This window comes from Aotus nancymaae, unplaced genomic scaffold, assembly GCF_030222135.1.
Source record: "Aotus nancymaae isolate 86718 unplaced genomic scaffold, 86718_ANA_hifiasm-v0.15.2.pri h1tg000062l, whole genome shotgun sequence".
Taxonomy (NCBI): Eukaryota; Metazoa; Chordata; class Mammalia; order Primates; family Aotidae; genus Aotus; species Aotus nancymaae.
In genome coordinates, this window is record NW_026988476.1 from 39,714,746 (window position 1) to 39,740,898 (window position 26,153).

The 26,153-nt window shown below is 40.2% G+C and overlaps 1 protein-coding gene across 1 annotated transcript in view; it reads left to right on the forward strand.

Annotated features, from left to right (window-relative positions):
• The window catches only part of USP8 (ubiquitin specific peptidase 8), an 84,169-nt gene that overhangs the window by 25,296 nt on the left and 32,720 nt on the right, over window positions 1–26,153 (forward strand). Inside the window, exons 5-7 of the mRNA XM_012442299.3 lie at window positions 17,588–17,750; window positions 19,315–19,357; window positions 22,077–22,221. Coding sequence (XP_012297722.2) covers window positions 17,588–17,750; window positions 19,315–19,357; window positions 22,077–22,221 — 351 coding nt within the window. The remainder of the gene's footprint in view (window positions 1–17,587; window positions 17,751–19,314; window positions 19,358–22,076; window positions 22,222–26,153) is intronic.

A 26,153-nucleotide genomic window follows, 5' to 3' on the forward strand; every position in this document is an offset into this window, starting at 1 on the left:
GTCTCAAAAAAATAAAAAAGATTTACCCATTTATATCTGACCATTCACTAATACTTCATTTTTTTTTCTTGAGATGGAGTTTTGCTCTTGTCGCTGAGGCTCAAGTGCAGTAGTCTGCTCCCAGGGCACTCACTGCAACCTCTGCCTCCTGGGTTTAAGCAGTTCTCCTGCCTCAGCCTCCCAAGTAGCTGGGATTACAGGCTCCCACCACCACACCCAGCTAATTTTTTATTTTTAGTAGAGACGGAGTTTCACCATGTTGGCCAGGCTAGTCTTGAACTCCTGACCTCAAATGATCTGCCTACCTTGGCCTCCCAAAGTGCTGGGATTATAGGCATGAGCCACCATGCCCAGCCATATTCCAATTTTTAGAAATAAATCTTACATTAACTGGGAGACAAACATTAAAATTTTTTTTATATCACTTATATAGTGTTGATGTGTTGCCACTAATATTATTTATTTAAATTTTTAAAAGTTTAGAATGACAGATTGTTAAGTTAAACACTGGTTTATTAGACTAGAACTCAGGTCCAATATTTCTAAGTTATAATATTTGTAAGTTTCTGGCAGTATTCTTTAGAAAATTTTAATTCTTCATATGTTCTTTGGTGGATCATGCTTCTGGACACTATGTTAATAGGAATGAAGTATTTACTGTAAGTTTTGATCTGCTTAATTACAGAAGTTATTTAAATTTACGAAAGAAAAACCGATTCTGGTATTTGCCATGACTTGCTTACCAGGTTTACAATTACAAAACAAAAGGAGTATGTTTCAGTTTTTATTCATTAGTCATTCTTTAATATTTAACTTGTTTCCCTTATGAACAACATAATGCTGTCGTGTGGATCCTAGTAGATAAATTTCTGCTTGTATCTATAGTGTAAAAATTGTTAATGGATAAAACCAAAGGCATTCTCAGCAATATGATACAGAAGGAGAGAACAGTGGAACTGGGTTTTTTGTTTTGTTTTGTTTTGTTTTGTTTTTTGAGACGGACTTCTGTTCTTGTTGCGCAGGCTTGAGTGCAGTGGCATGATCTCGGCTCACCACAACCTCTGCCTCCCGGGTTCAAGCAATTCTCCTACTTCAGCCTCCTGGGCAACTGGAATTGCAGGCATGCACCACCATGCCCGGCTAATTTTTTGTATTTTTAGTAGAGATAGGGTTTCTCCATGTTGGTCAGGCTGGTCTCAAACTCCCGACCTCAGGTGATCTGCCTGCCTCAGCCTCCCAAAGTGCTGGGATTACAGGCGTGAGCCACCGAGCCTGGCCAGGAACTGATTTTAAGTCATATGAGCTGCCAAACCCTGGTTAGTGAAAAAGGGCAAATTGAGAGATGTATGATGCAAATAGTAAGTTGAAGGAGGAAACGGAAAGATTTAATTAGGGTGACATATTTCTTTACTTTTTTTTTTTCCCACCTCACCCTCCCAGGGTGACATATTTCTTTACTGGCTTGATTTTTTTTCACTGAGAATGTATCATATGTTACTTGTATTTAAAAATATTCTGGCTGGGCATGGTGGCTCACGCCTGTAATTCCCAACACTTTGGGAGGCCCAGGAAGGCAGATTACTTGAGGCCAAGAGTTTGTGACCACCCTGGCCAGCATGGTGAAATCCTGTGTCTACTAAAAATACAAAAAAGTTAGCTGGGTGTGGTGGCCATCACCTGTAATCCCAGCTACTCCGGAGGCTGAGGTGGGAGAATTGCTTGAACCTGGGAGGTGGAGGCTACAGTGAGCCAAGATTACACCACTGCACTCCAGCCTAGGTGACAGAGTGAAACTCCATCTCAAAAAAAAAATTATTTCTAAAATAAAAAGTTTAAAATGTTTTTTTCTTAAAAAAGTTTTTATTTGCCGGGCGCAGTGGCTCACGCCTGTAATCCTAGCACTTTGGGAGGCTGAGGCAGGCGGATCACCTGAGGTCAGGAGTTCAAGACCAGCCTGACCAATATGGTGAAACCCTATCTTTAAAAAATATAAATAAATAAATAAATAAAGTTTTTATTTAAATTTTTTTTTTATTTTTTAAGATGGAGTCTTACTGTGTCACCCAGGCTAGAGTACAGTGGCGTGATCTCGGCTAACTGCAGCCTCCACCTTCCAGGTTCAAATGATTCTTGGGCCTCAGCCTCTCGATTAGCTGGGATTATAAGGATGTACCACCATGCTTGGCTAGTTTTTGTATTTTTAGTAGAGATGGGGTATTACCATGTTGGACAAATTGGAATATGGCTGGACATGGTGGCTCATGCCTGTAATCCCAGCACTTTGGGAGGCTGAGGTGGGCAGATCACTTGAAATCAGGAGTTTGAGACCAACCTGGCCAACATGGTGAAATACCGTCTCTACTAAAAATACAGTAAAACAAAATGAGCCAGGCAAGGTGGCGGACACCTGTAATCCCAGCTACTCAGAAAGCTGAGGCAGGAGAATCACTTGAGCCTGGGTGGCAGAGGTTGCAATGAACTGAGATCTTGCCACTTCACTTTAGCCTGGGTGACAGAGTGAGACTCTGTCTCAAAAAAAGAAAATAACTCTCAGCTTATAAAGGAAGTCATTGAGAAAATGATTCATTATTTAGATATTTACTTTTATGCCATGATAGAATGAGCCGTCTTTCAATGTAATGAGATCCCTGTTAATAAATAACCTCTGGTCTGAGGTCCTTTCAAATTCTAAGGCTTTCTTTTTTTCTTAATTGTTATTATTATTGTATATATATTTTTTATTGCATTGTAGGTTTTGGGGTACATGTGAAGAACATGCAAGATTGTTGCATAGGTACATACATGGCAATGTGGTTTGCTGCCTTCCTCCCCATCACCTATATCTGGCATTTCTCCCTATGTTATCCCTCCCCAATTCCCCACCACCCACTCTCCCTCCCCTAGTTCCCCACCACAGACCCCAGTGTGTGATGCTCCCCTCCCTGTGTCCATGTGTTCTCATTGTTCAACACTTGCCTATGAGTGAGAACATGCGGTGTTTGATTTTCTGTTCTCATGTCAGTTTGCTGAGAATGATGGTTTCCAGGTTCATCCATGTCCCTACAAAGGACACGAACTCATCGATTTTGATGGCTGCATAGTATTCCATGGTGTATATGTGTCACATTGTCCCTGTCCAGTCTATCATCGATGGGCATTTGGGTTGGTTCCAAGTCTTTGCTATTGTAAACAGTGCTGCAATGAACATTTGTGTGCATGTGTCCTTATAATAGAACGATTTATAATCCTTTGGATATATACCCAGTAATGGGATTGCTGGGTCAAATGGAATTTCTATTTGTAGGTCCTTGAGGAATCGCCACACTGTCTTCCACAATGGTTGAACTAATTTACACTCCCACCAACAGTGTAAAAGTGTTCCTATTTCTCCACATCCTCTCCAGCATCTGTTGTCTCCAGATTTTTTTTTTTTTAATATAAAAACAGAAATTTATTCTCTCACATGTATGGAAATAAGAAGTTCAAAATCAAAATGTCAGCAGGGCCATGCTCTGTCTGAAACACTTTATGGCAGAATTCTTCCTTGCCTATTCTAGCTTCTAGTGGTTGCCAGCAATCCTCAAATGAGTTTCTCCCTGTGTGCCCTCTCCTCATCCTTTAATGTAATCTCATTTAAGGCCCACCCTAATCTAATATGACTTCATCTTAATATACACCTTTTTTTTTTTTTCTTTTTTTTTTTTAATTGCATTTTAGGTTTTGGGGTACATGTGAAAAACATGCAAGATTGTTGCATAGGTGCATACTTGGCAGTGTGATTTGCTGCCTTCCTCCCCTTCACCTATATGTGGCATTTCTCCCCATGCTATCCCTCTCCAACTCCTCACCCCCTGCTGTCCTCCCCCACACCCCCCAACAGACCCCAGTGTATAGTGCTCCCCTCCCTGTGTCCGTGTGTTCCCATTGTTCAACACCCGTCTATGAGTGAGAACATGAGATGTTTGATTTTGTGTTCTTGTGTCAGTTTGCTGAGAATGATGGTTTCCAGGTTCATCCATGTCCCTACAAAGGACGCGAACTCATCGTTTTTGATGGCTGCATAATATTCCATGGTGTATATACAATGAGTTCGCGTCCTTTGTGCCACATTTTTCCTGTCCAGTCTATCATCGATGGGCATTTGGGTTGGTTCCAGGTCTTTGCTATTGTAAACTGTGCTGCAATGAACATTGGTGTGCATGTGTCCTTATAGTAGAACGATTTATAATCCTTTGGATATATACCCAGTAATGGGATTGCTGGGTCAAATGGAATTTCTATTTGTAGGTCCTTGAGGAATCGCCACACTGTCTTCCACAATGGTTGAACTAATTTACACTCCCACCAACAGTGTGAAAGTGTTCCTATTTCTCCACATCCTCTCCAGCATCTGTTGTCTCCGGATTTTTTAATGATCGCCGTTCTAACTGGCGTGAGATGGTATCTCAATGTAGTTTTGATTTGCATTTCTCTAATGACCAGTGATGATGAGTATTTTTTCATATGCTTGTTGGCCTCATGTATGTCTTCTTTTGTAAAGTGTCTGTTCATATCCTTCGCCCAGTTTTGAATGGGCTTATTTGTTTTTTTCTTGTAAATCTGTTTTAGCTCATTGTAAATTCTGGATATCAGCCCTTTGTCAGATGGGTAGGCTGCAAAAATTTTTTCCCATTCTGTTGGTTGCCGATTCACTCTATTGACTGTTTCTTTTGCCGTGCAGAAGCTGTGGAGTTTGATTAGGTCCCATTTGTCTATTTTGGCTTTTGTTGCCAATGCTTTTGGTGTTTTGGTCATGAAGTCCTTGCCTACACCTATGTCCTGAATGGTTTTGCCTAGGTTTTCTTCTAGGGTTTTTATGGTGTTAGGTCTTATGATTAAGTCTTTAATCCATCTGGAGTTAATTTTAGTGTAAGGTGTCAGGAAGGGGTCCAGTTTCTGCTTTCTGCATATGGCTAGCCAGTTTTCCCAACACCACTTATTGAACAGGGAATCCTTTCCCCATTGCCTGCCTCTATCAGGTTTGTCAAAGATCGGATGGTTGTAGATTTGTTGTGTTGCCTCTGATGCCTCTGTTCTGTTCCATTGGTCTATATCTCTGTTTTGGTACCAGTACCATGCTGTTTTGATTACTGTAGCCTTGTAGTAGAGTTTGATGTCTGGTAGTGTGATGCCTCCCGCTTTGTTCTTTTTGCTTAGAATTGACTTGGCTATGCGGGCTCGCTTTTGGTTCCATATGAAGTTTAAGGTGGTTTTTTCCAGTTCTGTGAAGAAGGTCATTGGTAGCTTGAGGGGGATAGCATTAAATCTGTAAATTACTTTGGGCAGTATGGTCATTTTGAAGATATTGATTCTTCCTAACCACGAACGTGGAATGTTTCTCCATCTGTTTGTGTCCTCTCTTATTTCGTTGAGCAGTGGTTTGTAGTTCTCCTTGAAGAGGTCCTTTACATTCCTTGTTAGTTGTATTCCTAGGTATTTTATTCTCTTTGTAGCAATTGTGAATGGCAGTTCGTTCTTGATTTGGCTCTCTTTAAGTCTGTAATTGGTGTATAGGAATGCTTGTGATTTTTGCACATTGATTTTGTATCCTGAGACTTTGCCGAAGTTGCTTATCAGTTTCAGGAGATTTTGGGCTGAGATGATGGGGTCTTCTAGATATACAATCATGTCGTCTGCAAATAGAGACAATCTGACTTCCTCTTTTCATAATTGAATACCCTTTATTTCTTTTTCTTGCCTGATTGCTCTGGCTAGAACTTCCAGTACTATATTGAATAGGAGTGGTGAGAGAGGGCATCCTTGTCTAGTGCCAGATTTCAAAGGGAATGCTTCCAGTTTTTGCCCATTCAGTATGATATTGGCTGTCGGTTTGTCATAAATAGCTTTTATTATTTTGAGATACGTTCCGTTGATACCTAGTTTATTGAGGATTTTTAGCATAAAGGGCTGTTGAATTTTGTCGAAGGCCTTCTCTGCATCAATTGAGATAATCCTGTGGTTTTTGTCTTTGGTTCTGTTTATGTGGTGAATTACATTTATAGACCTGCGTATATTGAACCAGCCTTGCATCCCCGGGATGAATCCTACTTGATCATGGTGGATAAGCTTTTTGATGTGTTGTTGTAATCAGCTTGCCAGTATTTTATTGAAGATTTTTGCATCTATGTTCATCATGGATATTGGCCTGTAGTTTTCATTTCTTGTTGAGTCTCTGCCAGGTTTTGGTATTAGGATGATGTTGGTCTCATTAAATGATTTGGGAAGGATTCCCTCCTTTTGGATTATTTGGAATAGTTTCAGAAGGAATGGTACCAGTTTCTCTTTGTATGTCTGGTATAATTCAGCTGTGAACCCATCTGGACCTGGGCTTTTTTTGGGTGGTAGGCTCTTAATTGCTGCCTCGACTTCAGACCTTGTTATTGGTCTATTTAGGGTTTCAACTTCTTCCTGGTTTAGGCTTGGGAGGAGGCAAGTGTCCAGGAATTTATCCATTTCTTCCAGGTTTTCTAGTTTATGTGCATAGAGTTGTTTGTAATAATCTCTGATGATGGTTTGAATTTCTGTGGAATCTGTGGTGATATCCCCTTTATCATTTTTTATTGCATCTATTTGGTTATTCTCTCTTTTCTTTTTTATTAATCTGGCTAGTGGTCTGTCTATTTTGTTGATCTTTTCAAAAAACCAGCTCCTGGATTTATTGATTTTTTGAAGGGTTTTTCATGTCTCTATCTCCTTCAGTTCTGCTCTGATCTTAGTTATTTCTTGTCTTCTGCTAGGTTTTGAGTTTTTTTGATCTTGCTCCTCTAGCTCTTTCAATTTTGATGATAGGGTGTCAGTTTTAGATCTCTCCTTTCTTCTCATGTGGGCACTTATTGCTATATATTTTCCTCTAGAGACTGCTTTAAATGTGTCCCAGAGATTCTGGTATGTGGTGTCTTCGTTCTCGTTGATTTCGAAGAACATCTTTATTTCTGCCTTCATTTCATTGTTTATCCAGTCAACATTCAAGAGAAAGTTGTTCAGTTTCCATGAAACTGTGCGGTTCTGGGTTGGTTTCTGAATTCTGAGTTCTAACTTGATTGCACTGTGGTCTGAGAGACTGTTTGTTATGGTTTCCGTTCTTTTACATTTGCTGAGGAGTGATTTACTTCCAATTATGTGGTGAATTTTAGAGTAGGTGTGATGTGGTGCTGAGAAGAATGTATATTCTGTGGATTTGGGGTGAAGAGTTCTGTAAATGTGTATTAGATTTGCTTGGTTCAGGTCTGAGTTCAAGTCCTGGATATCCTTGTTAATTTTCTGTCTCATTGAGCTGTCTAATATTGACAATGGTGTGTTGAAGTCTCCCACTATTATTGTGTGGGAGTCTAAGTCTCTTTGCAAGTCTTTAAGAACTTGCCTTATGTATCTGGGTGCTCCTGTTTTAGGTTCATATATATTTAGGATCGTTAGCTCTTATTGTTGCATTGATCCTTTTACCATTATGTAATGTCCTTCTTTGTCTCTTTTGATCTTTGTTGCTTTAAAGTCTAAGAATTGCAACTCCTTTTTTTTTGCTCTCCATTTGCTCGGTAAATCTTCCTCCATCCCTTTATTTTGAGCCTTTGTGTATCCTTGCATGTGAGGTGGGTTTCCTGGATACAGCACACTGATAGGTTTTGGCTTTTTATTCAATTTGCCAGTCTGTGTCTTTTGATTGGGGCATTTAGTTTATTTACGTTTAGGCTTATTATTGTTATGTGTGAATTTGATCCTGCCATTTTGATGCTAGCCGGCTGTTTTGCCCATTGGTTGATGCAGATTCTTCATTGTGTTGATGCTCTTTACCATTTCATGTGTTTTTGGAGTGGCTGGTACTGGTTGTTCTTTTCTATGTGTAGTGCCTCTTTCAGGAGCTCTTGTAAAGCTGGTCTGGTGGTGATGAAATCTCTGAGTACTTGCTTGTTCACAAAGGATTTTATTTTTCCTTCACTTATGAAGCTTAGTTTGGCTGGATATGAAATTCTGGGTTTAAAGTTCTTTTCTTTAAGGATGTTGAATATCGGCCCCCACTCTCTTCTGGCTTGTAGGGTTTCTGCTCAGAGATCTGCTGTGAGTCTGATGGGCTTCCCTTTGTGGGTAACCCGACCTTTCTCTCTGGCTGCCCTTAGCATTTTCTCCTTCATTTCAACCCTGGTGAATATGTGCCTTTGGGTTGCTCTTCTTGAGGAATATCTTTGTGGTGTTCTCTGTATTTCCTGGATTTGACTATTGGCCTGCCTTGCTAGTTGGGGAAGTTTTCCTGGATAACATCCTGAAGAGTATTTTCCAGCTTCGATTCATTCTCTTCGTCACATTGAGGTACACCTATCAAGCGTAGATTAGGTCTTTTCACATAGTCCCATATTTCTTGTTGACTTTGTTCATTCCTTTTTACCCTGTTTTCTCTAATCTTGCCTTCTCATTTTATTTCATTGAGTTGATCTTCGACCTCTGATATCCTTTCTTCTGCTTGGTCAATTCGGCTGTTGAAACTTGTGCATGCTTTGTGAAGTTCTCATGTTGTGTTTTTCAGCTCCATCAATTCACTTATATTCCTCTCTAAGTTGTCCATTCTCGTTAGCATTTCATCAAATCTTTTTTCAAGGTTCTTAGTTTCTTTGCATTGGGTTAGAACATGTTCTTTTAGCTCACGGATGTATCTTATTACCCACTTTCTGAAGGCTGATTCTGTCATTTCATTCTCCATCCAGTCTTGTTCCCTTGCTGGTGAGGAGTTGTGATCCCTTGTAGGAGGAGAGGTGTTCTGGTTTCGGGTGTTTTCATCCTTTTTGCACTGGTTTCTTCCCATCTTTGTGGATTTATCCACCTGTCGGCTTTGTAGTTGTTGACTTTCTGATTGGGTCTCTGAGTGGACATTCTGTTTGTTGTTGATGAAGTTATTTCTGTTTCTTAGTTTTCCTTTTAACTGTCTGGCCTCTCTGCTGTAGGATTGCTGAGGTCCACTCCAGGCCCTGCTTGTCTGGGGATCACTTGCAGCAGCTACCAAATAGTAAAGGTTGCTACCAGTTTCTTCTTCTGCTTTGTCTCAGAAGGATACCTGCCAAATGTCAGTCTGAGCTCTCCTTTATGAGGTGACTCTTTGGATATATGGGGGTCGGGAGCTGCTTGAGGAAACAGTCCTTTATATTAGCTCAGGTGCTGAGCTGTGAGCCCCGTTGTTCATTCAGAGCTGCTGGGCTGGTAAATTTAAGTCTGCAGCAGCAGAACTCATAAACGCCCCCCTTTTTTTTTCCCAGGTGTTCTGTCCCAGGGAGTTAGAGCTTTATGGGTTTCCACTGTACTGCTGCCTTTTTTTTTCTTGGGGCTGCCCTGCCCACAGGGAGGCAGCCTAGTCACTCTCAGCCTGCAGAGGCTTCGCTGAGCTGCTGTGGGCTCCGCCCAGCTGCCGTGTGAACTTCCCTGCAGTCCTGTTTATATGGGTGTGGTTAGAGCTGCTTCCGCAATGTTGGCCCACCTCTGTAATCACGGGCTTTCTCTGTAATGGCGGGTTGCCGCAGCAACGGCAAGCCGCCTCAGTAATGGCGGACGCCCCTCCCCCACAGAGCTGGACTGTCCCGAAACTCTCAACACAGAGTGTTTCCAATTGCTGTTTTTTTGTTTTTGTGGGGGTGGGACCAGCTGGGCCTGATCTCCTGGCTCCCTGCCTCAGAGCGTTTTATTTTCTCGTTGAATTGTCGGCTTTCTACCAGGTAACCTGGTCGCCTGTTGAATAGTCGCCGGGATCTGTGTGATTTCCCGTGCGGCGACCCACTGTGCCGCTGAAACCACGGCTCTGAGATTCGTGGCGCTTTTTTTGCCTGGGAATCTCCTGGCCTGGCTCCCTGTTTCAGCTCCCCTTGCTGACTAAGTGGGAACACAGTCCCATTTACTCTGCACCTGGAGCGGCTGTGGTGGGGTGCAGGCAAAACAGCTGCTCCGGCCAAAACAGCCGCACTGGCGATCCGTGGGGCTCCTCCATCTGCAAATCTCCTGGTCTGTGGGCAATAAACATCCGTCTGGAAATGCAGCGTCCACTCACCCTCTGCACTTTCACTCGGAGCTGCAATCCTGAGCTGGATCTAACTAGCCATCTTGGAACAAGCCCTCCTTAATATACCGTCTCCAGATTTTTTAATGATCGCCATTCTAAGTGGCGTGAGATGGTATCTCAATGGAGTTTTGATTTGCATTTCTCTAATGACCAGTGATGATGGGCATTTTTTCATATGTTTGTTGGCCTCATATAATGTCTTCTTTTGTAAAGTGTCTGTTGATATCCTTTGCCCACTTTTGAATGGACTTTTTTTTTTTTTTTTTGTAAATCTGTTTTAGTTCTTTGTAGATTCTGGATATTAGCCCTTTGTCAGATGGGTAGATTGCAAAAATTTTTTCCCATTCTGTTGGTTGCCGATTCACTCTGATGATTGTTTCTTTTGCTGTGCAGAAGCTCTGGAGTTTAATTAGGTCCCATTTGTCTATTTTGGCTTTTGTTGCCAATGCTTTTGGTGTTTTAGTCATGAAGTCCTTGGCTATGCCTATGTCCTGAATGATTTTGCCTAGGTTTTCTTCTAGGGTTTTTATGGTGTTAGGTCTTATGTTTAAGTCTTTAATCCATCTGGAGTTAATTTTAGTGTAAGGTGTCAGGAAGGGATCCAGTTTCTGCTTTCTGCACATGGCTAGCCAGTTTTCCCAACACCGTTTATGAATTGTAAGGCTTTTTAAATGTACTTTTAATTTTTCCTTTTCATAGGTTATTTTGTAACTAGATGTGGAAAACCTTTTCACTCTGTTTTTCTCCCTGTCTCCCCTCTCCCAGCCTCCTGCGCCATGTTGGTGTCTTTCATGGACATTTAGAGCAACTCTGTATGAACATATCTTCACATCTGTCCTGTCCTAATTCTGTAATAAGTCAATCACAGAGCTGTTTTCCTCCTTTAAGTCTCTGAAATCTGCATGACTAGGATTTCTCTCTTGCCAGGTTCTGTAGGTTTGGAGAATAGATTATAACTTTCAGGTGAAAGCCCTCAACATCTTGGGGTAAATTTTCTGCTAAATTCTGCTCAATCATGTGATGTCGTGATCTGTGTCTTCCCACTCCAAGTATAGGCATAGCCCCAGATTCTTAAAAAATGCTTTAGTGAAAAGGCCTAATAAGTGGCTAGAAAATAGATTTCAGTATCACCTCCCATTAAGGAATACTTATTAAACCTTTATTTGCCTGTCCCATTTCTTACTATTATCTTTTTTCATGGACACCTCTCATACCATAGACTTAGTTCATTTCTATTACATTCATGTTAAGGGAGGTCTTAGAGGTAATTTTGACCAAGTCTGGAGGTATCAGAGTCCTAGTAAAAGGGATTAGATAGATAGGTAAAAGAATCCGAAGTCAGTTTCAGAGAGCATGCCACGCTCTCACTTCAACTTAACAACTGAAGCTGCAAAGTAGGAGAGATGTCAGCTTTATTTAATTAGGTTTATGGAGACTGTAGAACAAATGCAAAATCAGGGGTAAAGTGTGGATAAGATAAAAAAGGAAAAAAGAGAATCTTAAAGTTTTTTTATTTCTGTCTCAAATTGGATTTAGGCTGTGTTTACTTCTTAGGGCAGACAGTTCACATACTGTTCCAGCATAGAACACTACTAGAGAACAAATATAGAGCAGTAGGTAAGTATACAGAGCCAGATTCCATGGGTATGGATCCCAGTTTTTGCTTTATTAATTGTGTGAACTTGGGCAAATTACTTAGCCTCCCTCTGTAACTAGGATAATCATAAACCTACCTCATAGTGTATTAAGAAAATTAACATTTATAGACACTTAGATGGTGTGTGGCACATATCAAATACTCAATAAGTGTTTGTGATATTATTTTTGTTGTTATTAACAGTAGAAGCATTCTTGTTCTGTACCGTCTTTCTTCCTGGCACTCTAGTAATTTGCATTGAGGAGGCAAGGTAAAACAATTGCATAATTTTGCTCTTGTTTCAAATCTTTCCATTCTGTTTCTAATAGTGAAATGATGCTGGCATATGCGATAGGCAGGAAAGTCTGGAGTTGATGTTTCCATGGAGATAATAGGGATACATGCTTGCTATTCTATGACCAAGTTCTTAACACAGTGCAGTGGAGAAGTAGGGGAAGTGAGTATATCAGTAAGCAAGGCCCTGCTGGAGACTTGAGAATCCATTATCACTGGTTATTGCCTAAGCAGATGGAATATGGTGAAAAATCTGTTTCTGTAAAATTCTATCTGAAGTTATCATTCAGTTTTTCTTTTCTTCTCTCACATCTATTGTTGGGGTTATTCACTTTTGTTCTATTTATTTTAATGCACTGATTTTCATATATCTATTGTTTTCCCAGTAGAGCTTTATAATTTATTTTGAAACATTTTCTAATTTCCCTTTCTTCCTTGACCCATCATGGATCATTTAGAAGTGTGTTGTTTAATTTCCAAATATATGGGATTCTTCTTGTATCTTACTGATTTCTAATTTAATTTCATTATGGCTAAAGGTGTTCAGTCCTTTTAAATGTATTCTTGTTTTGTGGCTTGGCATATGGTCTCTCAGTGAATGTACCATGTACACTTATAAAGAAAATGTGGCTGTTGAATATACTGCTCTCTATATGTCATTTAGGTCAGAATGGCTGATAATATGGTTCAGATCTTCTTTGTCTTTACTGATTGTAAGGTGGGGTTCAAGTTGTAACGGTTACTTAGAGAGGGGTATTAAAATATTTAACCGTATTTATTTATGCCTTTAGTTCTCTCAGGTTTTATTCCATGTATTTTGAAATTCTGTTTTTAGGCACATAAACATTTATGGCTGTTATAGTTTCTTGATGAATTATGTCCCTCTTTACCTCTGGGAATATTCTTTTTTTTTTTTTTTAATTGAGACAGGGTCTCACTCTGTCATCCACACTGGAGTGTCATGATCCTGGCTCAGTGGAAATTCTGCCGCCAGGTTCAAGCGATCCTCCCACGTCAGTCTCCCCGAGTAGCTGGACTATAGGTGTGTGCCACCACACCCAGCTAATTTTGTATTTTCAGTAGAGATGGGGTTTCACCATGTTGGCCAGGCTGGCCAAACTCATGACCTCAGGTGATCCACCCACCTCAGCCTCCCAAAGTGCCAGAATTAACAGGTATGAGCTACCATGCCCGGCTTGGATTGGATAATTGTTATTACTCTTTCATCTTTTTTTCTTTTAAGGCAAGGTCTTACCCCATTGCCCAGGCCAAAGTGCAGTGGCATGATCCTAGCTCACTGCATCCTCAAACTCCTGGGCCCAAGAAATCCCACTTTAGCCTCCTGAGTAGGTAGGACTATAGGCACACACCTCTGGTCCTGGTTAATTTTTTATTTTTTATAGAGGCAGGGGTCTTACTATGTTGTCCAGGCCAGTTCTTCCTTCAAACACTGACTCTTTACTTTGTCATCTCCAATTTTCTGTTGAGTGAATTTTTTTCAAATATATGTTTCAATTCTAGCATTTTTTCTTTTTCTTTTCTTTTTTTTTTTGGATGACAGAGTCGTACTCTACTGTCTAGGTTGGAGTACAGTGGCATGATCACAGCTCACTGCAAACTCAGCTTCCTGGCTTCTAGTGATTCTCCCACCTTCACCTCCTGAGCAGCTGGGACTACAGATGCACACCACCTACAGCCAGTTAGTTTTGTGTGTGTGTGTGTTTTTTTTTTTTTTTTTTTTTTTTTTTTTTTTTTGTAGAGACGGGGTTCACCATGTTGCCCAAGCTGGTCTCAAGCTCTGGGCTCAAGCAGTCCTCTCACCAGCGTCTCCCAAAGTGTTAGGATTATACAAATGAGCCACTGCGCCCAGCCCAATTCTAGAATTTCTGTGTGGTTCTTTTGTATAGTGTCTATTATTTTTTTGCAGAGATGTCCTATTTGTTTATTTATTACAAGCACAGTGTTATTTATGCCCTTGAGCATAGTTGTAACAGCTGCTCTAAAATCTTGGCATGCTAAATGCATCATCTTGGAGTCAGTCTGCAGTGCCTTTTCTCTTTTATTGTTGTCCAATTTTTCTTTTTTTTGGTACTAGTAATTTTGAACATTGTTAATGACACATTTAGAGGCTCTGCATTCTAATTTAGTCCTCTGAATAGTTTTGTTGTTATTGTTGTTTTGTCCCAGTAGGCAGTTAGCTTGGCTGTACTGAAACGTTAAGTTCTCTGTCTTGGCTAAGGTAGGTGGCAACTGACATTCTTCCAAATTCTTTTAGACTTAGCTGGGCGCCTTAGTATCTGTTCCAGGTGTGCTTAATTCAGGTGTCAGCTGGCGATTTGGGCCAGTCTATACAAAGAATTTGAACTCTGGTTCTCTGGGATTAGGTAGGGTTTCTGCTGGAATTTTAGCTGTTTTCAGCACTAAGGCCTGCCTTAGGTGTGAAACCATGAAAAACAGCATCTTACTAATGTTCTTTCTTTCTTTCAAGTGTCACCCCCCATCTACTTTCTTCCCGATTATGGCTGTTTTCAAATGCCTTGAGGTAGTTTATAGTTGTCTGTGAGAGGCTCAGAATAATGGAAACTATTAAGTCATTACCAAAATTAGAATTCTCTCTCCTACCTTTATTTTTTAAGGGGAAAGGATACCATTTTAAAAATAATGTGTCATGATCACCATGTTCCTATCAATATTAGTGATCATTTCAGTCAATGGAATAAATAATCCAGAAGGAATTGCTAAGCATAAAGATAGAAATTAACTGCTTAGGATGGTGCAGTGGCTCACACCTGTATTCTCAGCACTTTGGGAGGCCGAGGTAGATGGATCACAAGGTCAGGAGTCTGAGACCAGCCTGGCCAACATAGTGAAACCCGTCTCTACTAAAAATACAAATAAATTAGCCAGGCATGGTGGCAGACACCTGTAATCCCAGCTACTTGAAAGGCTGAGACAAGGAGAATCGCTTGAACCTGGGAGGTGAAGGTTGCAGTGAGCTGAGATCAGGCCACTGTACTCCAGCCAGGGCAACAGTGCGACACTCAATCTCAAAAGAAAAAAAAAAGGGCCTGGTGCAGTGGCTTACGTACTTTGGGAGGCCAAGGCAGGTGGATCACGAAATCAGGAGTTCAAGACCAGCCTGGCCAAGATGGTGAAAGCCTGTCTCTACTAAAAATGCAAAAATTAGCTGGGCGTGGTGGCACTTGCCTGTAGTCAGTCCCAGCTACTCGGGAGGTTGAGTCAAGGGAATCACTTGAACCCGGGAGGTGGAGGTTGTAGTGAGCCGAGATCGTGCCACTGTTCTCCAGCCTGAGTGACAGACCGAAACTCTGTCTAAAAAAAAATAATAATAATTAACTGCTCAGGCATTTAGAGGAGAAGCACTGTTTTCCTTGTATTTCTTCCACTTGAGGAATAGCGCACCTTGGTGTGACATGCTGATTTCTTCTCCAAGAGCTACAGATGTAATTCTTGTTAAGTGGATGAATGATCTTGTTGATAGATGGCACATTTTTGGTTACTCTTAACATGATGTTGACAGTGTGTGGTAAGAAATAATTTTGAGTTCAGAAGTCATTTTTAAAGTAAACTTGGAATTTTAAATATGTGAAGCTGGCACAGTTCTTTGAATAGTTTATTTAGAAATTTTTCATTTTGGAATATTCCCTCAAAAGAGCATATAAGGCTGGGCACAGTGGCTCAGTTTTATATGTAATCCCAGCACTTTGTAATCCCAGCACTTTGGGAGGTCGAGGTGGGTAGATCACCTGAGGTCAGGTGTTCAAGACCAGCGTGGCAACATAGTGAAACCCCGTCTCTACTAAAAATACAAAAATTAGGTGAGTGTGGTGGCTCACGCCTGTAGTCTCAGCTACTTGGGAGGTTGGGGCAGGAGAAGCACGTGAACCAAGGAAGCAGAGGTTGCAGTGAGCTGAGATCACGCGACCATACCCTAGCCTGGGCAACAGAGTGAAACTCTGTCTCAAAAAGGAAGAAAAGAGCAGCTGGGCGTGGTGGCTCACTCCTGTAGTCTCAGCACTTTGGGAGGCTGAGGCAGGTGGATCACCTGAGGTCAGGAGTTCAAGACAAGCCTGGCCACATGGTAAAACCCTGTCTCTACTAAAAATGCGAAAATTAGCCAGGCATGATGGCATGTGCCTGTAGTCCCAGCTACACAGGAGGCTAAGGCAGGAGAATTACTTGAACCTGGGTGGTAGAGGTTACAGTGAACCGAGATTGCACCAGTGCACTCCAGCCTGGACAACAGAGTGAGACTCTGTCTTAAAAAAAAAAAAAAAAGAAAAAGAAAAAAAGTGTATAAAATGTAAAGATATAATAAATAATAATAAAATGAAAACTATTGATTTATCTTTTACTAATGAATGACCTTAGTCAATTATTTAATTTTTTCCCTTATGTCTGTTCTATCTTCTCTCTCTGTCTTTTTAAATTTGAAGGTCACAGGCATTGCTGAGCATTGATAATTAGTGCAAACAAGGTCTATGATAACATTCAGTCTCTCCTGACAATAATAGCAAACATTGCCTATAATTTATTTATTTATTTATTTTGAGATGGAGTCTCACTGTGTTACCCAGGCTGGAGTGCAATGGCATGATTCTGGCTCACTGCAACCTCTGCCTTCCCGGTTCCAGTGATGCTTTTACATCATACTCCCAAGTAGCTGGGATTACAGGCATGCACCACCATGCCTAGCTAATTTTTTGTTGTTGTTGTTTTTTGTTTGAAATGGCATTTTTGCTCTTGTTGCCCAGGCTGGAGTGCAATATCAAGATCTCGGCTCACTGCAACCTCTGCCTCCCTGGTTCAAGCAATTCTCCTGCCTCAGCCTCCTGAGTAGCTGGGATTACAGGCATGCACCACCATGTCCAGCTATGTATATTTTTAGTAGAGACAGGGTTTCACCATGTTGGTCAGGCGGGTCTCGAACTCCTGACCTCAGGTGATCCACCTGCCTCAGCCTCCCAGAGTGCTGGGATTACAAGTGTGAGCCACTGCACCCAGCCACCTATACTATAATAGGGAATAGTTCTGAATTTCTTGGATACCTACTAACTGTAGTTCAGATAGCTGTTTAACTGCCAACAAGTTGGAAATTTCAGTGAAGTCATCCTTTGAAAAAAATGTAACTTGGTGACCTTGGTAATACTTTTCACCACTTTTTGAATGCTCATTTTTACATTTTTATTCTAAGTCATAAACGTAAGTGTGATATTTGGGCTGTTTCTTTTGCAGAAAGAATTAGGACTTTGCATTGGAATAGGAAATTGCAGCAGATTTGACTCAATATAAAAGACTGAAATTAGTAGGAGAGAAATAGCAAAAAGCACTAAATAATTTCAACTTGAGAACATAATAGTTTATCTTTAAGAGTTCTGGGCAATTCAAGGTAAATGTACAGATGTTCTCAGGTGGCAGATGTTTGAATTGCGGTGGAGGGAGAAAGCATGTAGTCATGAAACACCTTAAGGCAGGATGCTAATGTTACAGAACTGAATGAAGCTCCTTTAATTTCCACGATTAATGCCAATTAAAGAAAATCTTGACTTATTTTTTTTAACTAGATATGAAGAAGCCGAAGTTCGTAAAAAACTTGAAGAAAAAGACAGGCAGGAGGAAGCACTGCGGCTACAACAAAAAAGGCAGGAAACCGGAAGAGAGGATGGCAGCACATTGGCTAAAGGTTCTTTGGAGAATGTATTGGATTCCAAAGACAAAATCCAAAAGGTATTTCAAATTTATTGTGTGAGTTAAAAGACCATTTCTGCTTGTCAGATGATTTGCCTAAAAAGAGTTGCGATTACCACAATAAAGTTGTTTTAGGTAACAAGGATAAAATTTAATGTTTTAATTAGAAATTGATTTAAGGCTGGGCATGGTGGCTCACTCCTATAATCCCAGCCTTGCCAGTGTGGTGAAACCCTGTCTCTACTAAAAATACAAAAGTTAACTGGGTGTGGTGGTACGTGCCTGTAGTCCCAGCTACTAGGAGGCCGAGGTGGGAGAATCAATCCGGGAGGCAAAGGCTGCAGTCAGCCAAGATTGTACCACTGCACTTCAGCCTGAGCAATAGAGCAATGCTCTGTCTCAAAAAAAAAAAGAAAAAGAAAAAAAGAAAAATATTTAATTTGAATTAAATATTCTAGCCTCAGTTGATTTCAGATTTTTCTATGAATTTGTATAGCAATATTTTCTATACATTAATTCATTTTTTAGCAGTCATTATAAACTTAATTAGAGCCTGGGGAACGAGAGGAAACTCTGTCTCAAAAAAAAAAAAAAAGAGGGGAAACTGGGGGAGAAATAGAAGGAGAAAGCAAAGGAAAAAGAATGAGACCCCAGAAACAGATAAAAAGCTTGGTACCAAATAAAGTAGTATGCCAAATCTTTCTTTTAATGTAAATTACATGATTAGAAAGAAGAAACTTAAAAATCATCTATTTCAAGACCATAATTTGGGAAACGAGAAAACTGAGTCCCAGACTAGTTAAAAAAGATTTGACATAGGATATAATACATCACAGCTCAGCTCAAATGATCTTTCTACTGCTCTAATTAAGTTTATAATGACTGCTAAAAAATGAATTAATGCATAAGCAGTACTTTGAGTACTTTATATTACTTGATTTTGCCTTAATTTTTTTGTTTTTAAAGACAGATTTTTGCTCTGTTGCCCTGGCTGGAGTGCAGTGGCATAATCTTGGCTCACTGCAACCTCCGCCTCCCACGCTCAAGCAATTTTCTGCCTCACCCTCCCAAGTAGCTGGGATTACAGTCGCCTGCCACCATGCCTGGCTGATTTTTTTGTATTTTTAGTAGAGATGGGGTTCCACCATCTTGGCCAGGCTGGTCTTGAATTCCTGACCTCGTGGTCTACTGCCTTGGCCTCCTGAAGTGCTGGGATTACAGGTGTGAGCCACCTCGCCTGGCCCTCGTTTTTCTTTAATTATGTCATGGAGGACACTGAATCGGATAGCCAGAATTTTGTTTCATTTTAGAAGTACTTTCTAATCAAATTAAATTTCTGTAGCAGTTTGTGCTGTTATATTTGGTCTTTAACTCAAGTAAATTTTGAGGAAATGTCCTATAATTCTGAAAGGTTGCTAGTTATTTTATGTTGTCTACTGCCAAAGAAACCTTCTAATACCATTATTCATCTGCATTTTTATAAAATGCCAGTACTTTGCGTACTTTAAGTTTCTTAGAGTTTCCATATAAGTGAAGTAAATTAAATTATAAGTCGAACTTTTTGTTTCTATGAAAGTTGAAACTTTTTTTTTCTATGCAATAGAGCAATGGTGAAAAGAATGAAAAATGTGAGACCAAAGAGAAAGGTAAGTGTGTGCAGAAAGACGAAGTTGTTTAGGTTCTGAGATCTTTTAATCAGAATAAGCATCAGATTTTATACAATGAGATTCTTAGCATTGTTGTCTAATCTCTACGTAAGCTCTATCATTTTTCCCAGTCTGTACAATTATATTGAAAATATCTGAGGTTATTTTTATGTATTTATCATGGGGAATATTCTAGGAATAATTTTAACCTTACATGACAAAGTGGTAATATGCAGTTGAAAAATGTCAAAACCGAAGCTCGTACTTGTTTTCTTTTCAAGACGCAGTTTAGCAACAATGGTTAAGAGCATGGAGTCTCAGAAGTCAAACTGCCTGTGTTTGAATACTGGTTCCTCCTCTCCCTTTCTGTGTGGTTTTCAGAATGTAAAACACTCTACCTTTGTTTCCCTGTCTGTAAAGTGTAGATAATAATAGTACCTATTTCATAGGGTTATTGTGAGGATTGAATGAGCTAATACATGTAAATTCTTAGAATACATGGCAAACTTTAGGACTTATCATTTATGACTAGGTTGTAGACATAATTTTTTCTCCCTACATCCATCCTGTGGTCAAAGACTAAATTATTTGAGTCATTTTCATCCGCCTTTAAAAAAAAATCCAGGACAAGCACAGTGGCTCATGCCTATAATCCCAGCACTTTGGGAGGCTGAGGCAGAAGGATTGTTTGAGCCTAGGAGTTCAAGACCAGCCTAGGTAATGGTGAAATCCCCATCTCTACAAAAAATACAAAAAAATAGCTGGGTGTGGTGGGGCACGCCTGTAGAAGGTTGAGGTTGGGAGAATTGCTTGAGCCCAGGAGGTTGAGGCTGTAGTGAGCCGTGATCACACCACTGTACTCCAACCTGGGTGAGAGTGAGACCCTGTCTCAAATTCAAACCAATAATATGGAAGTTATACATAGGTGGTATTGATGCTGTAGTGAGAAATGTGTGACCTAAACAAGACTTAGGAAATTCTCGTCATCTGCTAGAGACATTTTCCTCTCTCAGAAAAGGTTTATCTTGTCTACAACCATACCACCTAATACGCCTAATCTTGGGAGCTAAGCAGGATGGGCCTAGTTAGTACTTGGATAGGAGAAAAGGTTTAACTTAAACATAATTATAGGTAACAGTAAAATAAATTCTCTGCTTAAAATACTGCCATATAACAATTATAAAAATAAACTGGATGTGCTGTAAGGTACTTTGCTAAAAGCTGTTACTGATTCGGTCCAAGATTTGTTTTTATGCATTTGTTCCTTTGTATGTCATCCTACTTAAATATTGTCCTTCTCAGTGGTTTGTTATCAACTTTTTTAGTCTGTTTTGTCAGCATACTCTTGATGGCTAGAGTGGGAAGGAGGATGATGATTAGCAGCAATAGGTCTTTTAGCATAGGAGCTATTGAGACTTATTTTCACAGCTCACTGCTGAAGCAGCTTTTTATATATCTCAGTTCTCTTGTCGTGCTTTTAAATCTTTCACTTCAGTAGAGCTGAGGAAAAATAGTAACATAGGGGATATTTATTTTGACAGATGGCTGCCCTCCCCCAGAAGTAAATAAATTAAATATTGCATTAGCTTTACTTAGTTTTCTTTTTCTTAGCCTTCTTAAAAAACAAAATAATCTTTTATCCTTCTGACTGGGAGCTAACAAATGAACATCAAGTAGAAAGAGGATTGGCAAATTTTTCTTAAGTGGGTAGATAGTAAACATTTTTAGGCTTGGGGAACCTTATGGGCTTGGAGAGCCCTGTGGTCTCTGACACAACTATTGATCTCTGCTGTTGCAGTATGAAAAAATACCTGAACAAACAAACTAGTGTGGCAGCTATCCAGTAAAAACAGATGGCCATAGTTTTTCAGTGTCTCATATAGAAGAGCAAGCTTTTGACTTGTTATTCTAAGAATACTTGGAAATCTAAGTTTTTCAGGTAGCTACCATAAGACTACCATCAGAGACTTTTTGAATTTAGAACCTTTCCAGATTTTTAGAACCATAGATATTTGTTCTAGTTAGCATTTTTCTAATGTCTTAATTTTTGAAAACATACTATTTTCCTAAGATATACATATTAATGTCCTTTATTTTATATTGGTAATAGAGTCAATATCAGATGTAGCTGTAAACTCAACAGAAAGTTTTGATCTTTAAGTCTTTATAAACAGAGCGTTAAACTGGCTTCTTGTGTTAACTTGTGTTAAAAACACAACTTAAGGCTGGGTATAGTAGCTTATGCCTATAGTCCTAGCACTTTGGGAGGCTGAAGTAGGTGGATCACTTGAGGTCAGGAGTTCCAGACCAGGAGTTCCAGACCAGCCTAGTCAACATGGTGAAACCCCATCTTTACTAAAAATACAAAAATCAACCACACGTGGTAATAGCCTATATTCCCAGCTACTCGGGAGGCTAAGACAGGAGAATCACTTGAACCTGGGAGGTGGAGGTTGCAGTGAGCCAAGATCGTGCTACTGCACTCCAGCCTGGGTGATAGAGCAAGACCCTGTCTCAAGAAAAAAAAAACAAAAAAACAAGTTATATTTAATGTTAGTTTACAAGATAATAAATGGTATGATGGGGTAGTAAATATATGGCATCCATATGTATCCAGTATAGTTTGCTCTTCTAGAAAAAGCTGTTTGTCCTGTATTTTACAATGTCAGCACATTTTGTGCTGTTTCTTGTCACTTATACTGTCTCTCTCAATTCCAAGGAGCAATCACAGCAAAGGAACTATACACGATGATGATGGATAAAAACATCAGCTTGATTATAATGGATGCTCGAAGAATGCAGGATTATCTGGATTCCTGTATTTTACATTCTCTCAGTGTTCCTGAAGAAGCCATCAGTCCAGGGTGGGTTATTGTGTAGTAAAGTAGTCAACTGTGGACCTTAGTAAATGTTATGACTTAGCATCCAACATAAATGTGATAAAGTAGTCTTTTCCTATTAACCTTTTAAATCTGTTTCTTTTTTGGGGGCGGGATAGGGGAGAGGTGCATTTTAGGAGCAGAGGTTTAATAGGCAAAAGAAAGAAAGGAGAACAGTTCTCTCACTTGCGGGAGTGAGGAGTGCCCAAATGGGACTTCTCTCAATCTTTGCTTCTTAAAGGCACACTTTACCCTTCTTGAAGATTGAAGTTATGGATTTGCTAACTTTTTATTTGGCTGTTTTCTCCTATTTGTGGTGTTTAGAATCTTATCAAAAGAGAAATGAAGTCGCCTTTTTCCTCTCTTCCCAGGTGTTTATTGATTGATCTTTCTTATTATTTTCTGTTTATAAGCATGTGAATCATAGTTACCAAAATGAGTAAAATTGTGAACTAATTGAATTGTTTTACATATTGAAATTCCCTCTATTATCTGTGATACAAGAGTATACAGATACTTTATGTGTGTGTGTGTGTCTCTATTTAAATAACTGTCACTTAGTAGCTGCATTATTTCTAGCTAGTGACATAACATTTCTTTTTTTTTATTATTTTATTTTATTTTATATTTTTAAAAAAATAGAGATAGGGTTTCACCATGTTGGCCAGGATTGTCTCAATCTCCTGACCTTGTGATTCACCCACCTCTGCCTCCCAAAGTGCTGGGATTACAAGCCTGAGCCACCACACCCAGCCGTGACCTAATATTTCTAAGCTCATGTTTCCATCTGTAAAATGGAGATAATAATAGAACCTATCTTGTAGAGGTTTCAGGAGATTTAAATGAGAAAAGTTATACAAACACACACATTTTATTTTAGCACAGGTCCTGGCACGAGTAAGGACTTAATTTAAAATTTTTTCTTTCTTTCATTTTTGTTAAGAAGGCCTTTAATCTATGAAATAATTTAAAACCACTTGCATGGGTACATTGTACATTAGAAATCGTGACATAGTGGCAGAGCTAAATAAACCTCTAGATACAGGGCCATTTTCACTATTTCAAGCATTCTTATATAGATCCTATTATCTCTCTGGGTCTTAGTTTAAAATTATTTTTAAAATTAGGTAATAAAATCTGTATAGTTCTTGGCATATTGCAGATGCTTGATAAATGTTTGACCTGAAGCACAGAGTGTGCTTTGTAAATAAGCTATTTAAAAATTAGAGCTCTTAGGCTGGGTGCGGTGTCTCATGTCTGTAATCCCAGCACTTCGGAAGGCCAAGGTAGGAGGTCTGACACCACTTAAGGTCAGGAGTTCCAGACCAGCCTGGCCAACATGTTGAAACCCCATCTCTACTAAAAGTACTTTAGCCAGGTGTGGTGGCACATGCCCATAATCCCAGCTACTAGGGTGGCTAAGGCAGGAGAATTGCTTGAACCCAGGAGGCATAGGTTGCAGTGAGCCAAGATCGCGCCACTGCACTCCAGCCTGGGCGACAGAGGGAGACTCCATCTCAAAAAAAAAAAAAAAAAAAAAGGTTAGAGCTCTTTGAGGACGACGTGGTCATAGGTGGTGCCAAGCTGTGATCTGCCCAGTCCTGCTCCTGACTCACTGCCGTTTGCTCTCGCCGAGGAACCAGTTGGTCAGGAAGCCGCGCAACAGCCATGGCTTTTAAAGATACTGGAAAAACACCCATGGAGCTGGAAGTGGCAGTTCACTGAATTCAAATCAGTCTTAATGAGCCGGAGAGTAAAATCCCTGGAGAAGGTGTGTGCTGACTTGATTAGAGGAGCATGGGAAAAGAATCTAAAAGTGAAAGGACCAGTTCAAATGCCTACTAAGACTTCAAAAAACTCACTTTGGTAAAGGTTCTGAGACATGAAATCATTTCCAGATGAGAATCCACAAGCAATTTATTGACTTGCACAGCCCTTCTGAGATTGTTAAGCAGATTACTTCCATCACTATTGAGCCAAGAGTTGAGATGGAAGTCACCATTGGAGATGCTTAAGTCAACTATTTTAATAAATTGATTACAGGTTGTTAAAAAAAAATTAGAGTGCTCAGTCTAATTCAACATGTAAATATATTTCCAGGATTTGAACAAAGTTATAATTAGTCATTGGATAGTCTAATCTGTATTAACAGAAAGCTAGTGGTCTTTATTGTTGAGTTTATATGATAGTTTCCCAAATGTGAGAGTTGGACGACTATGAAACTGAAGATGATTTTAGGTTGAAGATTAAAGAACAATGAAATGCATACTGAGAAATTATTCCCTTTTAATTTACCTAACAGTCCTTTTGAGTTAGTTTAAAGGAGATTCAATTCAGTTTGGTGCTAGTATATCTTTTAAATACTTGCTTATCTCCCTTTCTTAACTAAAGGGAGCAGGTCTCAGAGCTTTCTGTAGGTAACAATACCTACAACTAGCTGATAGTGATTACTGTATTTTTTCATTATCTATTTTTATTTATTTATTTATTGCGATGGAGTCTCACTCTGTTGCCCAGGCTGTAGTGCAATGGCACATTCTCAGCTCACTGCAGCCTCTGCCTCCTGGGTTCAACTCCTGCCTCAGCCTCTTGAGTAGCTGGTACTGTAGGTGCATGTCACGCCCATGCCTGGCTAATTTTTGTATTTTTATTAGAGACGAGGTTTCACTGTGTTAGCCAGGATAGTCTCTATCTCCTGACCTTGTGATCTGCCTGCCTTGGCCTCCCAAAGTGCTGGGATTACAGGCGTGAGCCACCGCACCTGGTCTATTTATTTATTTTTGAGACAGAGTCTCACTCTGTGCTTGGGCTAGAATGCAGAGGCATGATTACAGCTCACTGCAGCCTTGACCTGGGTTCAGGTGATCCTCCCACCTCAGCCTCCTGGGCAGCTGGGACTACAGGCACATGTCACCACTCCCAGCTAATTTTTATATTTTTTGTAGAGATGGGGTTTTGCTACATTGCCCAGACTGGTCTCAAACTCCTGGGCTCAAATGATCCTCCAACCTTAGCCTTCCAGAGTGCTGGGATTACAGGTGTGAGCCTTTGGACCCAGCCTACCTGTTTTTAAAATTTCAAGCTAGCTATTTATTTATTTATAAGACAGAGTCTCGCTCTGTCACCCAGGCCGGAGTGCAATGGTGTGATCGCCATCCACTGCAACCTCCACCTCCTAGGTTCAAGAGAGTCTCCTGCCTCAGAAGGCTGAGTAGCTGGGATTACAGACACGCACCACCTTGCCTAGCTAATTTTTAAATTTTTAGTAGAGACGGGGTTTCACCATGTTGGCCAGGCTGTTCTCGAACTCCTGATCTTGTGATCCACCCACCTCAGCCTCCCAAAGTGCCGGGATTACAGGCGTGAGCCACTGTGCCCAGCTTTTTTTATTTATTTTTTATTTTTTGAGACAGAGTCTTGCTGTTTGGCTCAGGCTGGAGTGCAGTTGTGCAATCTCAGCTCACTGCAATCTCCGCTTCCTGGGTTTAAGTGATCCTCATGTCTCGTGTCTCAGCCTCCTGAGTAACTGGGATTACAGGTGTACACCACCACACCTGGATAATTTTTGTGTTTTTAGTAGAGACAGGGTTTCACTATGTTGGCCAGGCTGGTCTTGAACTACTGGCCTCAAATGATCTGCCTGCATCAGCTTCCCAAAGTGCTGGGATTATAGGTGTGAGCCACTGTGCCTGGCCTATTTCTTTTTTAACTTTTATTTTGGGTTTGGTGGTACGTGTGAAGGTTTGTTACATAGGTAAACGTGTCACAGGGGTTTGTTGTACATATTATTTTATCACCAAGGTTTTAAGCTTAGTACTCAATAGTTATCTTTTCTGCTCCTCTCCCTCCTCTTATACTCCCCCTCAAGTAGACTCCAGTGTCTGCCGTTTCCTTCTTTGTGTTTATAAGTTCTTATC